Source organism: Camelus dromedarius, chromosome 11 (genome assembly GCF_036321535.1).
Source record: "Camelus dromedarius isolate mCamDro1 chromosome 11, mCamDro1.pat, whole genome shotgun sequence".
In the NCBI taxonomy this organism is placed as follows: domain Eukaryota; kingdom Metazoa; phylum Chordata; class Mammalia; order Artiodactyla; family Camelidae; genus Camelus; species Camelus dromedarius.
Window position 1 is genome coordinate 12,592,453 of NC_087446.1, and position 17,205 is coordinate 12,609,657.

Consider the following 17,205-nt stretch of genomic DNA (forward strand, 5'->3'; position numbering starts at 1 on the left):
AATTAATCATGCACCCAGTTAGGCTGCCATAACTTTCATCCCTATTATGGCACCAGTCACTTGTATGCTAGTAGTCCTTTTCAAAAAATATTTTATTTATTGTTTGTTTTTATTTTTGTTTGGAGGGGAGGTAATTAGGTTCATTTACTTATTTTAATGGAAGTACTGGGGATTGAACCCCCGACCTCGTGTGTGTTAAGCATGCACTCTACCACTGAGCTGTGCCCTCCTGCCATTCCAATAGTTCTGGATGTGCCTGTCTCCCTGGTGTTTCGAGAGTTGGGACAGAGACTCTCTATTCACTTTTCTCAATGCCCAGCACATAATCAGTACTCAGTGCAGAGATGCTAAATGAATGAAGGAGTGAGGGAATGAATGAAGTTCTCTCTCCATCTACCCTAATGACCGTCCAAATCCAGTTTTATTAAATGGATGTAGATAGCTATTAAGAGCAAATGAAAGAGAGAGAGAGAGAGGAAGAGAATGAGTCCTATTCTCTAAGGAGGAGAGACCTCCAAAGGTTATACCGTGGGGAACCCATAAAAGCCTGTCTTAGGCAATACTCGATGCTTTGCGTTTTCTCACGGACTGATCTACTTATTTGCTCCTTCTTTGTTATTCTCTGGCCTCATCTTAGGCCTCGGCTTCTGTATGCCTCAGCCCGTCTCTTTGTTTCATGGGACAGTTTGGCCCCCTCCACAAGCTTATCGATGTGGAGTCTCCTAACTCGCCTTTTACCCGTCTTGCTTCTCAAAGGACCAGCAGCGTTAACATCACCTGTGAACACGTTGGAACTATAGACCCGCAGGCCCCAGAACTGCTGAGTCAGAATCAAGACCCCCACGTGATTTGCGTCCACATTAAAGTTGGAGAAGCTCTGCTTGAAATCTTGATGGTGCCCACTGCTCCTGGCTCATGGTTTTCCTTTCTCTCTTGTCTCCTGTTATCGTCAAGACATCAATATCCATTGTATTACTTATCTATGACTACAAATAAAATCACCCCAACTTATCGGCTTAAAACAACAAACATTATCTCACAGTTTCTGTGCGTCAGGAATCTGGGCAAGGCTTATCTGGGTCTGCTAGCTCAGGGTCTCTCCCAAGGCTGCAGTCAGCCAGGGCTGCAGTCACTGAAGGCTTGGCTGGGGAGAAGCCAGTCCAAGCTCACTCATGTGGTCGGTGGTGGGCCTCGTGTCTTCATGGGCTGTTGGCCAGAGGCCTTCCTCAGTTCCTTGCCTGCTTGGTCTCTCCACCGGGCAGCTCACAATATGGCTTCATAGAGCAAATGAGTGAGAAAGCAAGAAAGGGCAAGCAAGATGGAAGCCAGAGTCTTTATGTAACCTTATCTCAGAAGTGGCAGCCCTTTATTGTTGTCTTATTCTATCTGTTAGGAGTAAGTCACTGGGTCCGGTCTACACTCAAGGGGAGGGGATTATACAAGGGTGTGAGTAACAGGAGGCGGGGATCTTTGGGGGCCAGCTTAGACGCTGCCGACTACATCCCAGCGCATCTTCATCTAATAACTTGGCTGACTAGTTTCTGCTTCCGTGATGCGTTTGTATGACCATATCTGGGACCTCAACACCACCTGGAATTTTATGTTCCCCAGACTTTCACCCTCTGAATTTTCTGTCATGACTACAACTTGTCATTCCCTCCACCTATCCGACACCTTCACTCACAGCCAACGTGACTTCCTATCCTTTTCAGCCTTTCTTTTCAAGCCTGTTAAACATCGTTTTTGTCCTACTCAAAGCTCCACACAGGGGCTTTCCTGTGAGCAGCCAGCTGTGTATGGCCTGACTGAACACTTAGGAGCACCCACACTCACCTAATTGATATGTGGGATTGTCACCTTCCCTTCCTCCGCTTTAGGAAAAATCTACCATTCTCTGGCTTTTCTTCCATTTCCAGGCTGACAAGCAGGCCTGCAGGAAATCATAAAATCACGCTGATTGGGTGGACTATAAATAGATGCTATCAAACTTCATCTGGGTAACACCTCTCTTCAGGAATGCACCCCTGCAGAATTTACCCAGCAGCATTTCCAGAACTTTCTCATTCTCAAGTCCCCACATCTACCTTCCCTGTTCTTGATCTACCCTTGGCCTTTCTCCAGTGGAAGGCCATTCCCCAGTTTGGCTGTCTCCACTTCAGAATGTTCTCATCTCTTCACTCATGAATTGTTTCATCCTTCCTGTCTCAGGGGACTAGGCGCTGCTCTGCCTTTCTGAGGCTAAGCTCTTCACATGTCCTTATATCCCGTCCTCTCCCACTTCTTTGGCTTCGCTCCATTGGTCCCCCTCCCCCCGCCCCGTATGGACTCCTTCCCTTCAGCTTACAAACGTGTCCACAGTAAAAGCCTCCTTGACTCAGTTTTTGCCTCAAGCTCCTGCTTCGTCACTCTCTACCACTAAGTTTACGTTTAAATTTATTTTAATTTTCACATACACAGGAAAGTAGACTAGCATAATAGATAACCTGTATACTGGCACCTGGATTTAACAGTTGACCATATTTGCTTAATCTTTCTTTTCCTGAAGCATTTTAAATCAAATTATAGACATCTTGACATTTTACCCCTAAATACTTTAAAGTGCATCTCTTTAAAAAATATCATTATCACAATTAACAAAGCTAATAACATTACCCTTATTTTATGTAACAGATTGCATTCAGGTTTTCCCAACGGTCTCAAAAAATGCGTTTTACACCTGTTTTTTCAAGTGAAACTCAATTAAAGACCATGCGTTGCTCAGGATGCTATATGACTTAATTCTCTTTTGATTTCAATAGTGCTTCCCGCCCTCTTTTTATGTCACTGGGTTGTTGGAGAGACTGGGCCCATTGTCCCTCTCTAATGTCCCACTTTCTGGATTTGTCTGATTCTTTCTCTTTTGGTGTCATTAGGGGTTTATCTACCCCTATATTTTCTATAAACTGGAAATGAGATATAAAGGCTGATTTCAATTCAAGTTCAACACTTCAGTGGGAGTGTTCACAGCCGCTGCTGTGTGCTTTTACTGCGTCACATTTTAGGCACATTACTTCTGATTGCCTCACTTTTAGTAGTGCTAACGTTAATTATTGCATTAAGGAGGAAACAGCCCAATCTTCCCACTGTTAAGTTCATATATATATATATATATATTTTCCCTTGCAGCCAGGAAATAATCACTCCATGAAGTGATAATTTGGTACCATTTAATGCCAAGAAATTTTTATGACTCCCATATTGCTGCTTCGTACCCCATTCCCTAATTCTTCCTCCCCAACTAGAATGAAACTTTTCTGCAGAAGGTCACTATGACTTCCTTATCACTAAAACCAAGAGCCCCTGGCTTTTCATGAAGATGATGCTGAAAGCAAAGAAGGAAATCCCTGCTCCTTACCCTCCCAAAGCTGAAGACAAAGCAAAGACTTTGAAGGCCAAGAAGGCAGTGATGGAAGGCATCGCACAGCCATAATAAAAGAGAAGGCCTGAATGTCATCCACCTTCCAACGGCCCAAAACACTGCAGCTCATAAAGCAGCGCAAACATCCTGGGATGAACCCTCCCAGAAGAAACAAGCTCGACCACTATGCCAGCATCAAGGTCACCTCGACCACTGAGTCAGCCGTAAAGAAGATAAAAGACAACAGCACACTTGTGTTCACTGTGGATGTCAAGGTCAACAAGCACCAGATCAAACAGGCTGTGAAGAAGCTCTGTGACGTTGACATGGCCAAGGTCAGCACTCTTATCAGGCCTGATGGAGAGAAAAAGGTGTGTGTTCCACTGGCTCATGATCATGATGCCTTGAATGTTGCCAACAAAATTGGGATCATCTAAACTGAGTCCCGCTGGCTAATTCTAAATGTAACTTTTCACCCATATTTTAAAAATAATGAAAAATAAAACCATGAGACTTTGCTCATCTTCCTTGAGCTTTCTTTTTTTTTTTAAACATTTTTTATTGATTTATAATCATTTTACAATGTTGTGTCAAATTCCAGTGTAGAGCACAATTTTTCAGTTATACATGAACATACATATATTCATTGTCACATTGTTTTCTCTGTGAGCTACCAGAAGATCTTGTGTATATTTCCCTGTGCTATACAGGATAATCTTGTTTATCTATTCTACAATTTTGAAATCCCATCTATCCTTTCCCACCCTCCGCCCCCTTGGCAACCACAAGTTTGTATTCTGTCTATGAGTCTGTTTCTGTTTTGCATTTATGCTTTGTTTGTTTGTTTGTTTGTTTGTTTTAAATTCCACATATGAGTGATCTCATGTGGTATTTTTCTCTCTCTTTCTGGCTTACTTCACTTAGAATGACATTCTCCAGGAGCATCCATGTTGCTGCAAATGGTGTTATGTTGTCGGTTTTTATTCCTTGAGCTTTCTGAAACATTTTATGTCATTATACCTTTTTAAAGAATCTCTTTTCCCCTTTCTTTCATGAAGTTTCCTACTTGAAGTACTTCTTCCTGTAACTACCTATTTACATCTTTGTTAAATGTTTTCATCTGACACTAAAGCGGGTCACAGTTTTACTCTCAGTCTTCAACTTGGTCTTTACACTACCCCCTTTAGTAACTTTGCCCACTTTCACAGCTCAAGCAGGTTGCTGAAAAAAAAGTGTACCTCTAGCTTGACAGTCTATTGCTTGTTAACATTTCCACCTGGAGTCCCATCAGGTATAACTTAAACTCAGCCAGCATGAAAGAAGAGTCATCTTTCTCTGTACCTCCATCCTCCCAATATAGGAGTTTTGATTAATTCAACATTTAAGTTTACATTTATGCTCATATAGATATTGCTCACTGCTGAGACATATAGTGTACTATAATCACACGTCCTTTTATGTAAGAATAATTACAATCATAATTACCTTGTTTTTCTGTTTGCTTTGTTTTCTGTGTACTCGTCATGATTTATCCTTTTCCTCTCCCCAAAGCTGTAAATTTTCTCTCTATATATTTAAATACATCAGGTAATTAGTTAGTTTCACGTTTTTTTAATCCCCTTTATAAACAGCCCTTCTGGAGGTCTCTGTCCTCCTGCTCCAACCAGTGACTGGCAGGTCTCTAAGCCTGTTGCACATCTGGCCACCTGGGACTTCCGGTAATTCCCTTCTCCTCCCTCCTGTATTTGATCCTACTCCTTCTGCGTTCCATATATGCCTCTTTCCTGGTTTCTTCCATTTGTTTGGGTGGAATACTTTCTCCAATAGCTTTCTAAGAAGTGGTGCCTGGAGGCAAATCTTTTGAGATCTTGTATGTCTGCTATGTTTTTTATTCTACCTTACACACAATGGGGAGTTTGTATAGAATTCTAGATTGGAAATTTACTTTGCTAACAATTCTGAAGTCATTCTTTCATCATCTTCCAAATTCTAGTATTGCTTTGAGAATTCTCATGCCATTCTGTTTCTCCTTCTTGCATGAGCTGTTTTATTCCTCTAGAACATTTTAGGATTTCATGTCAATTAAATTTCTGTAAATTTTCTTTAATTATGTATTTGATTTTTACTCCCCATTTTTCTCTGTTCTCTCTCTCTGAAACTCCTTTTAGTTGGATGCTAAATTTCCTCTGTTGATTTTTTTAAAGTTTGTTTTCCTTACTTCTTTTTTACTCTTTTAGAGACATTTCAACATCATTTTCCAACCCTTCTGTTGAATTTTCTGTTTCTGCTATCACAATCTTAATATTTGCAAACTTTTATAATTCTCTGAATGTTCCCTTCTAGTACCATCCTATTCTTATTTCACAGATGCAGTATTTTCTCTTATCTTTCTATGAAAATTATAATTGTAGCCTTTATGCTGTCTTCTGCTCCATATATTGTTTCTATTTCTTATGAGTTCATTTTTTAAATGTTTGAGGATTTTCCATATTTTATATTAGAATCTTTTTTGGTGACCCTTAGTGATCTCTTGATATTTAAGAGTGAGGCAATAAAAAGTCAGTTCAAACCTCTGTGCACGGGCAAGATGATTAGACAGGGCTTTGGATGTTTACTTGTTCTTTCTCCCCAAATGCTTTTCTCCTGGGAAGTCAAAATAGCTCCAAAAATGAATACTCTTCTCTTCAACCCAAGGATGAGGTAGTATACGCCTGTCCACCACCGTCTAGACCCAATAGTGTAAATGGCTGGGGACCTCATCATTTAATGTGTAGACTTTACTGAATCCCTAGTAGTCTCAGAGTCCAGAATATTTCTGGTTCGGCCTCTCCAGATAGTAAACATCCTTCATTCTGCAAGGATGAGTTTATCAGCCATGGTTCATTAAAGGAAACAGAAGCCAATCTAGATATTTTCTTTTTTAACCAGAAAGAGATTGAATTCAAGTCATAAGGAGCTTCCAAATTCACTGAAAGGGCTTGAGGAGAAGGCTCTTCTAGGTCTCCAGGGGGCTAACCACCGGTGTCCCAGGGCTCGCCACGCCACCAGCACTGTGCTGCCACTGCACCTTCACATCCTCAAACTGAGGTCCTAGAATTTAGCAGAACAACTCATTGTCTCCATCTCCATGCTGGCTGGAAGCAACAGGCAAAGGAACAGGAAGGTGGCCTTCACCCAATTTCTACCTTCCAGATCTAATGCATGTCATTTTTGGAACCCAACTCATGTCTTGAAAACTAGATGTAAAGGAGTGTGGAAAAAATTTTTTTTCTTAGCTTTCCAGCCAGCCCCTGCACACCAGAAGAATTAGAATAGTTATTGATCAAGACAGTCCATGAAATCTACCAACGCAGGTTAAGGGCAGTGAAGGGGAACTGGAATTCTAACTCTTCCCTGTACCCGAGACTTCTAGGTTCTGTGGCAGGAATCAGAATGCCTCTTGGAGGCTTCCCCTCTGCAGGCGCGATGCAGAATGGAGAAGGTGAAACCTAACAGTTCCTATCTTTATGTGCTTCCCCCCTCTTGAGATTTTGTAGATATCTCTCATCTACTGTTGCCTCATTTCACATTTTGCTGTCCCTGTTAGTGTGTATTTTTTAAAATTCTCATTTTTATTTGCGTTTTGTGAGAAACAAGAAATAAGGACCTTTTCAAATCTACCAGATGATTCTCAAACTTTGTTTCACAGATGCAACTGAGTGATAGGGTACTCTCTCATGTCCCCGTGTGGAGGATTGGGGTGACATTGAGATATACTAGCATACCAGAGTGCAGGTATTAATAATTTTTAAAACTCCCCTAGATAATTCTGATAAACTCTACCAGGACCACCATTCATTGCTGTATACCATATTACTCTCAAACGTAATGGCTGGAAACAATAAACATTATCTCACCACCAACAAATATTATCTGGGGAGGGTATAGCTCAGTGGTAGAGTACATGCCTAGCATACATGAGGTCCTGGGTTCAATCCCTAGTACCTCAATTAAAAATAAACAAATAAACCTAATTACCCCCTCCCCCCCCAAAAAAACAAGTGTCTGATAGTTTCTGTAGGTCAGGAACTTGGAAGTGGATTAGCTAGGTGCCTTTGGCTCAGGGTCTCTCATGAGGCTGAAATTAAGTTGTTGGGTAGGGCTGCAGTCTTCTCAAGGCTTGACCAGGAGAGAATTTGCTTCCGAGCTCACTCACATGGCTGTTGGAAAGCCTCAGTCCTTGCTAGCTGTTGGCCTGAGATATCAGTTCCACGTCACTTGGGCCTCTCAGTAAGGATGCTCATGACATGGCAGCAAAAGACTGAAGAGAGAGGAAGTACGAGTAAGCCCCCAGAGAGAAGCTTCAGTCTTTTTATAACCTAATCTTGGAGGTGACAGCCCATCACTTCTGTAATATTCTCTATTCATTAGAAGGGAGTCACTAGATCCAGTCCACACTCAACGGGAGGGATTACACAAAGACATGAGTACCAGAAAGCAGGGATCGTTGGGGGCCACCTTAGAGCTGCCTGCCATATCCACGTGCACCAATGCTTTCCTCCAGTTGAAAGTCACTGTTCTCAACACTGGCTTTTGACCTTTCTGAAGTAATGCTCCTTACCTCTTCCACCTTAGATCAGATGCACACCATCTCCTCCTCGGAGATGGATACAATCAAGCTGGCAAGATTATAATAGAGGTCACGTAGGAGAGAGTGAAAGTACAGTCTTTGGAGTAAAAGAGACCAGAATTTGAGGAATGGCTCTGGCGTTTCTCTGCTGTATGGCCTTATAAATGGTGAAGGTCCTGTAGGGGGAGCATAAATGGTGTGTTCAAGGGTCAACAAGGGAGCCAGTGTGGCCAAAGCTGAAGGAGGCAAATGGGCCACAAGAGATGAGATCTGCACAGTAGGCTGGAGAAGGTGTGTGTGCAGAATGTAAAGGACGTTGTAGACCATTATAAGGACTTGACTTTTTCTCTTGGTGAGGGGGGAAGCCATTTGAGAAAAGGAAAGATTTGAGCGAAAGAATGAGTGACACAATCTGACTTACTGTTTTAAAAGGCCCACTCTGGGGACAAGGGCAGGAGTAACCCAGCTTTCAAAATAATCCTGGTGAAAGATAATGGTGGCTTGCACTAAAGTGATACTGAGGTCGTAAAAAGTGATTAGAGAAAATTGAAAGATAACCCATGAGTAACTATGACCTAGTTGAGGTAGCATTTGTTGGGTAGTTACTGATTGATTTTTGTTTTCCTATGATAGAAGAAATTTCTCTAGTAGTACTTAGGAGGTGAGGCTGTGGATGGAAAAAGCAATGACCAACAATGATAATGGCTTGGGCGAGGGTGGTACCAGTGAAGGAGGTGAGAAGTTTTGAGAATCTGGATTTATTTTGAGAGTAGGACTAACAAGATTTGATATACTAGGCATAGAATATAAGCAAAAGTGAGAAATTAGGAGTGACTTTAGTTTTATTTCATTTTGTTTTGTTTTTTTGTCCTAGAAGGTTAGAGTTTCCATTAGTTGATAATGAAAAAACTTTAAGAAGATCAGATTTGGCAGAGAAGATCAGGCGCTCATTTTTGGACCCTGGAGTTTGAGTTACCTTTTAGACACTCAGGTGGAGATGCCCAGTTGATGACTGGATGCATGAGCCTGGCATTCAGGAGCATTTAAAGGGAGTGTTTTTAGTCATCATTTTTGATGTAACAACCAATCTCCAAATCTCAGTGGATTATAGCAACAAATGTTTATTTCTTGCTCTTGTCCCAGATGGGTGACATGTTGATGGTTCTGCCCTAGGCTGTGGGCCAGCTATGTGTCTGATTCAAATGTGTTCTAATTTGGGACCTAGGCTGAAGAAACAGCCACTGTCCAGCACACACCATACTCATGGCAAAGGGCAGAAGCAAGAGGGGCCAAACTAAACGATGCAGTTCAGTTTAAAGCTTCTCTTTGCATGTGGCCTGCACCACTCGCTTCCATTCCATTCCATTGGCCAAAAGAAAGTCACATAGCCTAGCCCTACATCAGGACAAGGCTGTATATTATGCACAGAAGAGGCATTTCAAGACAAATTGAAAGGATATACAATCCTCATAGAAGGGAGGGAGCAAATAGTTGTAAACTGTAATTCAATCTACCACAAACTGAATACATTGAAGGGAAGAAATCCAAAGACTGAGATGTTCCAATGCTCAGAGGTCGAGGAGATAAGGCAAAAACCAACAAAGGAGACCAAGAAGGCACAAATAGTAAGGCAGGGAGAAAACCAGATTGGGAGTCAAGTGAAGAAAGCATCTCAAGAAGGTAGGAGGGATTAACTATGTCACATGGTGCCAGTAGGTCGAGCAAGTTGAGGGCTGATACTGACTGTTAGATTTAGCCATGTGGAAATCTTTGGTCATCTTGACAAGAGAACTAATGACATGGTGGGGCAAAAGCCCTATCAACGTGGATTCAAGAGAGAGCGGGAGGAGAGCATCATACTAAGTGAAGTAAGCCAGCAAGGGAAAGAAAAATGCCGTGTGATAATCACTTACATGTGGGCTCTTTAAAAAGGACACAAACGAACTTACTTACAAGACACAGACAGACTCATAGACATAGAAAATAAACTTAGGATTAACAGGGGGGAAAGGGGGTGGGGAGGGAAAAATTGGGAGTTCTGGATTTGCAGATACTTACTACTATATATAAAATAGGTAAACAACTTGGTCCTACTGCATAGCACAGGGAACTATATTCAATATTTAGTACTAACCTATAATGAAAAAGAATATGTATATATTGTATATATGTAGATCTGAATCACTATGCTATATATCAGAAACTAACACAACATTGTAAATCAACTATATTTCAATTAGAGAAAAAAAGAGTAGGAGAAGAGAAGTTACAGAGAGTGGGTATAAGAGACTGCTCTTTCAAGGGTCTTTGCTAAAAAGGGGAGGGAGGAAATGGGGGAGTAACTAGAAGGAAAAGTGAAGCAATAGTGGTTTGGTTTTTTTTTAAGATGGGAGAAATAAAACCATGATTTCACGATGATAGGAAAGACCCAGTAAAGAGGAAGAAATTGACGATGCCAGAGAGGAGGCAGAGAATTACTGTACTGAGGTTCGAGCACGGGCCAGAGGGGATGGGATCCTGCGCGCGCAGTGAAGGGCTGGTCCTCGTTAGGAGCGCAGACAGTCCGTTCAGAGTAACGGGTGACAAGGCAGAGCGCATGGACGCCAGGGCCGTCCGGTGAGTAGACACGATTATGGGAGCATCTGAAAATTCTCTTCTGATAGCTTCTGTTTTTCAGCAAAATAAGATGCAAGTCATTAGCTGAGAGTGAGGACAGGGAGAAGTTGTGAGAGGGATTTAGAAAAAAGGATGGGTAACCTAGAAGAGTGGGAGATGGGATTCGCTCGGGAACAACAGTGACTGGTAGGTAGCAAGAAGGGCCTGTTCAAGGTTAGTGATGGTTGTGTGGGTTTTTTCCTCCCACTGTAGTCAGCTATGGAGGTATGGGTATAGAGTTAAGTGGAGAACTGGGTTTATCCAGGTAACCAACAGGCAGAAAGTTAGATTTAACCAGGATTTGTCAAATTAAAAAAAAGCAAGAGAGACAGGTCTGTTTTTTTCCCATGTGTTTTGGAATTTAGATTGTAAGAGTCATTTTAAGTAAGAGGGACTTTTTTGTTTGTTTGTAGATTTTGGGGGTTATTTATTTATTTGCTTATTTTTGCCTTCTATTTCCTGTGCTCATGCCTCCACATCTAGCAGTTTTGTGGCTGCCTCTAGTCAGACTCTGTTCCCTCAGCCCAAAGTCACAATCGGCAGTGGCACTTCAAAGGTCCCGCATTAACTCCGGGATATCAGAGATGCTGCGGTCCAATCACCGAGATGGTGGAACACTTTGTTCATTCCTAGTCGCTGTGTCCCTGTCTCCCTGCCTCCTCTGGTCCACAGCTCTATATAATGCCAAAACCTCAGGCAGAGGGTTGTTTTTTAGCCTCTTACTGTAAGTGGGAGAACTGTAGACTTAGAGGAGATGAGGTGCATCGGAGTGTCCTCTTGGAGTCTTCTGAGAGATGTATACTTTTATTTATTTTTTAATATTTAAATCTTTTATTAACATGTGGTTTATTTTGATGGGAGTTTTGAAATAAGAATCTAATGCTTTTCCTCCAAGTATCTAACCATTTGCCCCCACATTATTTATCAAATGATGTATTGAATTGCTAATTTCTGCCACTGCTACCTTTTAAATTTGCTACCTGTCTCTCTTTTTGGCAGGGGTGGTGGGTAATTAGGCTCATTTATTTATTTATTTATTTATTTATTTTAATGGAGGTCCTGTTTTATTTATTTATTTATTTTAATGAACCCAGGGCCTCATGCATGCTAAGCAGGCGCTCTTCCCCTGAGCTATAACCTCCCCCTGTCTTATTTTTTATATTCCCACTGCTACTGCCCTAGTTTTAGGTCACTGTCATCCTGCCAGCTTTCCCCTAGGCTGCTGCCATAGCTTCCTAACTCTTTCTCGGTCGTTGATCCCTTATACATACTGCAGTCAAAGTGACCTTTGTGTAACACAAAACTGATCACGTTACTCCCTGCATAAAACCTTCCAGTGTCCATCCCATCCCCTCGAGATGAAGTACAAAGTGCTTAATGAGGCTTACTGTTATATCAGCTCATTTACGTAGCTTCATCTCTCACCATTCTCCTCACCCTCATCTCCACTCTCCACCCCTAAGGCGTTTAGCCTCCTGAGCGTGCCTTGCTCCGTCTAGTTTCCAGGCATATGCTGTTCTTTGCCTCTGCTCTGCCCCACTGTGCCTTTGATGATCAGCCTCACCTATCCCGTAGGTTTCACTACCGTATCACATCTTCCAATAAGTCTTTCGTGATCTTCCTTGATCCCAGATTAGGGGCTCCCCCTCTATGGTATTTTCCCCGTCATAGCACTGATCATGCAGAACTGCAATTTCTTACTTACTTTCCTGTTTATTACCCTTCTAGGTCACAAGCCATTTGAGAGAATTTTGTGTTCTACTTCTGAATCCCTAGCACCTAACAGATGGTAAATTTCTACAAATAGTTTTTGAATTCAACAAAAATTTATCAGCTGTGTGGTAGAGAACAAGACACTGTGCTAGGCTGTGGAAATACAAGAGAAAACGAGAAAGACAAGATCACTCCCCTCCCATAACCTGTATTCTAGTGAGAGAGACAGACAATAGAGCAAACAGAGTGGCTTGTGTTAAGACGAATATAAACAGTTGGCTGTAATAAGAAATAACAGAGGGTCCTGCTTTGATAGGATGGCCAAGACGTTTTGCTCTGCGGGATTGACATTTAAGCTAAGAATTGAAGAATGAGAAGGAACCCGTCACGGGAAAAACCAGAAGAAGAAGATTATAAGCAGAAAGAAGAGCAAGTGCAAAAATTCCGAAACAGAAGACCCCGATGTGTTCTAGGAACTTTGGCTGCAGAGGACGCTTTGACAGCTGGTGGGGTAAGGTGCGTGGTATGAAGTTGGAGGCCTCAGGCAGGTGGCCAGATCACGCATGGTCTTTTTGGTCATAGCCAGGCATTTGGATTTGTTCCAGTAGCCTGAAAAATCATAGAAGGGCTTTAAGGATTTTAAGGAGGAGAATGGCATGCTTCAATTACATCTTAAGAGTTCACTCTGGCTTTGTTGATAATGGAATGTAAGGAGGTTACTGTGGAAGTGGAGGGACCAGTTAGAAAGCTATTGTAACAGTACAGAAGAGGGAGAAGGGTGGCTTAATCTAGCATAGTCACAAGTGGAGATAGGAACAAGTGAGTGAGTTCTATCAAGATAGATGTTGGAGGTAGAACAATTTGGACCAGCTGATGGATTGTCTATGAAGGATAAGGGAAAGGGAGGAGACTAGGATGCCTCCCAGTCTTCTGACTCCAGTGAGAGAGTGGTGTTGCTGTTGACAGAAACAGGGACAGTGGGGAGGAATGGCTTGGGGAGGACACAGGGAAATCAAACGTTCTATTTTGACTAAGTTTGAGATGTTTGTGCGGCAACAAAGTAGAAATTTCAAATTAGCAGTTTGAATATATTAATCTGGGGCTCAGATGAAAAGTCTAGTCTTATTTGTTTATTGAAGTGTAGTTGATTTACAATGTTTCAGGTGTACAGCAAAGTTATACATATATATATGTATATATTATATATATTCTCTTTCAGATGCTTTTCCATTGTAGGAGATTGCAAGATACTGAATATCATTCCGTGCCGTACAGTAGGTCCTTGTTGTCTGTCTGTTTTATATTTAGTACTGTGTGTCTATTAATCCCAAAAGGTCTGGGCCTGACATATAAATGTAGGTTTCATCAGCATGAAGCCTTAGGAAATGGATGAGCTCCCTAGAGAACAAAGTCTGTGTGGAGAAGGTGGCGGTATTTAGACACAAGATCTGGGTCAATTACTGGAGCTGTCCCTTCTCCCAGACCTTCTCACTGGACCGAGCTAGGAAATATATGTATGCATAGATGCGTAAATATGTATTTACATACGTACATTTATATACATGTATACATACATTTACATCTGTTTATTTCTATATCTATTTACCTACATTGAAAACCATGAGTTCACACTGACATGTCCTGTTTCCGTCCATTACCACAGGGCTCATTCTAGGTTTCCTCCATCCGTATTTATACCCCTCTTCTCCCACAGTGAAAAACGTGACTGTCATTATCCTCAACATTCTACTAATTTGCTTGATGTCCCTATGTGTGGTCAATCTCCTGACACCTTTAGGCTGCCACCTTCCTAGAACACTTTCCTCGTGCAGGCCCTGGCCTTCGTGCAGCTCTTCTGGTCAGGAAGGAAAGAAAGTTCATTTTCTTTATTTGGGTTCTGCACATGTCTTATTATATGCATTCTTCGGTATTTTATTTGTTTTGTTGCTATTTTGAAAATGCACTTTAAAAAAATTACATTTTCTGTTTATTGCTTATGTTTGAAAAGTCTACAATATATAGTTTCATTTTTTCATGTTTGAAAATTTGAAGGAAAAAATGTTTTTATTTCATAGCTTTAATTGGTTATTAGTAACACTGAACATTTCTGAAATGTTTTATTAGCCATCTTAATTTATGCTTCTGTGAATTGTATGCACCCCTTGTTTTTTCTCTGAGAATCTTAGTGTTTTTTTAAAAATCAGGTTTCTTGAGTTCTTTATAAATTCAGGAGAATAATTGCCTGTTTGTTGCAAATATTTTCCAGCTGAATTGGGTATTTTAAATTTTCTTTTCTTTGTAATTTACAGAATTAAGAAAATGTTATATGGCCAAATATTTTGATCTTTTCTAAGTTATTTTTAAGCTTCAAGTTCCCTTCCCTCTCTAGAAATTAGATATTCACCTGTATCTTATTTTTGTTAAAGATTTTCAGTAACTTTCCATTTTAAGAAATGTTACTAAACATTTTTGTTAAACATTTTTATTTTCATTAAACATTTTTAGAAATTTTGTTAAACATTTATTTGTTATATTTTTAGCCAATCTGTAGAAAACTCTAATATTAATATTAATCCTTTACCTATCAGATTTGTCACCAAGATTTTCCCCAGCTTTTTATTTGCCATTTAAATCTTAGTTTGATTTTTGACATGTAAATTTCTTTTTTATTTTTTGTAGTTAAATTTACTAGTCTTTACTCTGGTGATGCCTCCCCTTGCTTTTAAGCTTAGAAAGAGATCTTCCCTATCCAGAGACTTAATGAACATATACTTATATTTTCTTTTTTCTCTTCCTCTCCTTCCTTCTCTCTCTTCCTCTCCTCCTCTTTTTCTTCCTCATCTTATCCTTGTTTATTTTGGGGGGTTTGTCTTAAGGCCAGCTTTAGGTAAAATGAGTCACTGGGCTAGCTCCAATCACTTTGGTCTCTTGGGGGTCTTGTAGACCAAAAAAAAAAAAAAAAAAAGAAAAGAAAAAGAAAAAGAAAAAAAATGGGGTTGGGATGAATGTCTCTACAACACATAAAACCTCCTACATAAAAAAACAACTCAGTGTCGAACCCCCCGATATGTGTGTGTTCATCTGACAATTCATAAACTGCCGAGGTGAAAGGTAGCCTTTAGATATTCCGTATATAATTTTAGCTATTTATACAGAGAGAATGAAAAAAAGAAAAAAAGGGCCTGATTCTGATCAGATGCTGCTTGTTTCTCCTTACACCATGGGGTTCTGTTCTATGTCATTTCCTTTGAAGTCAGTGGGAGCTCTGTGCAGGACGGCCACTCCAACACCGGCCTCTATATATGAAGGTGAGAACTGCCATTACGATAAACTACTTGGCCGTGTGGTGGAGGGAACACTAGTTTAACACACTTGGTGGCTACCCTGCAGATCCCACTGTCTGTGAGAGCTTTGTTCCACCGGAGCAAACAAGAACGTTTTGAATCTGGACATACAAGGGCTCATTCAGCAGAGCATCCCCTGTTATGAGAGGAGGCACAGTGCTGGGCAGACATGGCAGTTTTTTGCCAGCACACTGAGGGCATTTCGTTCACATTCTCTCCATCTGTAGAGAGACTGTTTTCAAGACCCCAAAATGGTTTTCTATAGATTGGAGAGATGTATAAATATTTTTACATGTTTGTACTCGCCTATAATGAGGGGGCAAACCACAGTCATCTCAAAGTAGCCAGGCCTTTTCAATATGGAAAGAAAGAATTCTTTGCAGATTTTGGCTGAGGTGTTATTTGGTGAAAAGCAGAGCTCGTAATAGAAACAATGAGAGAAACTTTGACGTGGAGAAGGTATTGGAAATGAAGACTCAGGTACAATTGCTTTCGATATCAGGAGCATTATTTTGTTAATTAGCCCATAGAGACATTCTCTCCCCGCTTTCACAATGAGTTATGTACCATTTTTAGGACTCCAGATCAAATGGTGGTTTCAGATTGTTATTCTACAAACATTGGAATCATTAGAGGTCAACGAGCAAATTGCCTATATTGATGGGTGATTCCCCCCCAACCTCTGCTCATCCCATGCCCTGACTTTGAAATAGTGATGTCCCCTTACTGATTCCTTCACCATATCCTTCTGCTCCTGGCTTCAGGCCCTTGCTTCAGCTGTAGCATATGCTCAGCTTCCAAGGGCCCCTCTCAGAGTAGAACACCAGCATTTTGTATTCACAGTTGCTCCTGTTGGGTAGGATTGGGGTGGAGCAGGCTTTTTTTTTCTTACAGTTTTGAATTCTTTTCATAAAACTTATATCCACTTCTGTACATGGAATACCCTTCCTTTCTAAAGAGGCCATCAGGTAGTTAGCATATAGACAATATTTAAATCCTTGGGACTGGATGAGATCATTAAGGGGAGAAATGTAAATGGAGAAGAGAAAGGGCTGAGTTCTGGAACACTCCAAATGTAAGAGACTGGGGAGAAGAGAAAATACATCTGCAAGATCACTCTGTTATAAGGGAGCAGCAACATTCTTTGAAATAATAATTATGTTGTAATATAATAGTTGTAAACTATTTTAGTGTGTGAATATGCCCTAATGTGTATAAGCAATCCTCTACCAAAAGCTTCTTAACTATTCCTCCTGCTCTCAGTTCATCCGTACTCCAATCTACTCAATATATCGCTTAGGTTAACCTTGGGTTGATTTTAGTGATTTGTGCCTGGGTGAAAAACAGAAAATTGGGTAAGTACAATATATTACATTTATATGATAAAATACAGTGTAGTTACAATTTTTAATAAGAAGATATTTGCTAAATAATGTTGAGTGAATGAAGCATAATCTCAGTTTATACACACACACACACACACACAC

At 40.8% G+C, this 17,205-nt stretch overlaps 1 protein-coding gene across 1 annotated transcript; it reads left to right on the forward strand.

Moving 5' to 3' along the window:
* The first annotated feature begins 3,175 nt into the window (after nt 1-3,175).
* LOC105094378 (large ribosomal subunit protein uL23-like) lies at nt 3,176-3,834 on the forward strand. Its single transcript, XM_064491254.1, is given in 2 exon segments — nt 3,176-3,457; nt 3,460-3,834. Coding segments are annotated over 2 exon segments (483 nt in total). The 5' UTR covers nt 3,176-3,349.
* The last annotated feature ends 13,371 nt before the right edge of the window (nt 3,835-17,205 follow it).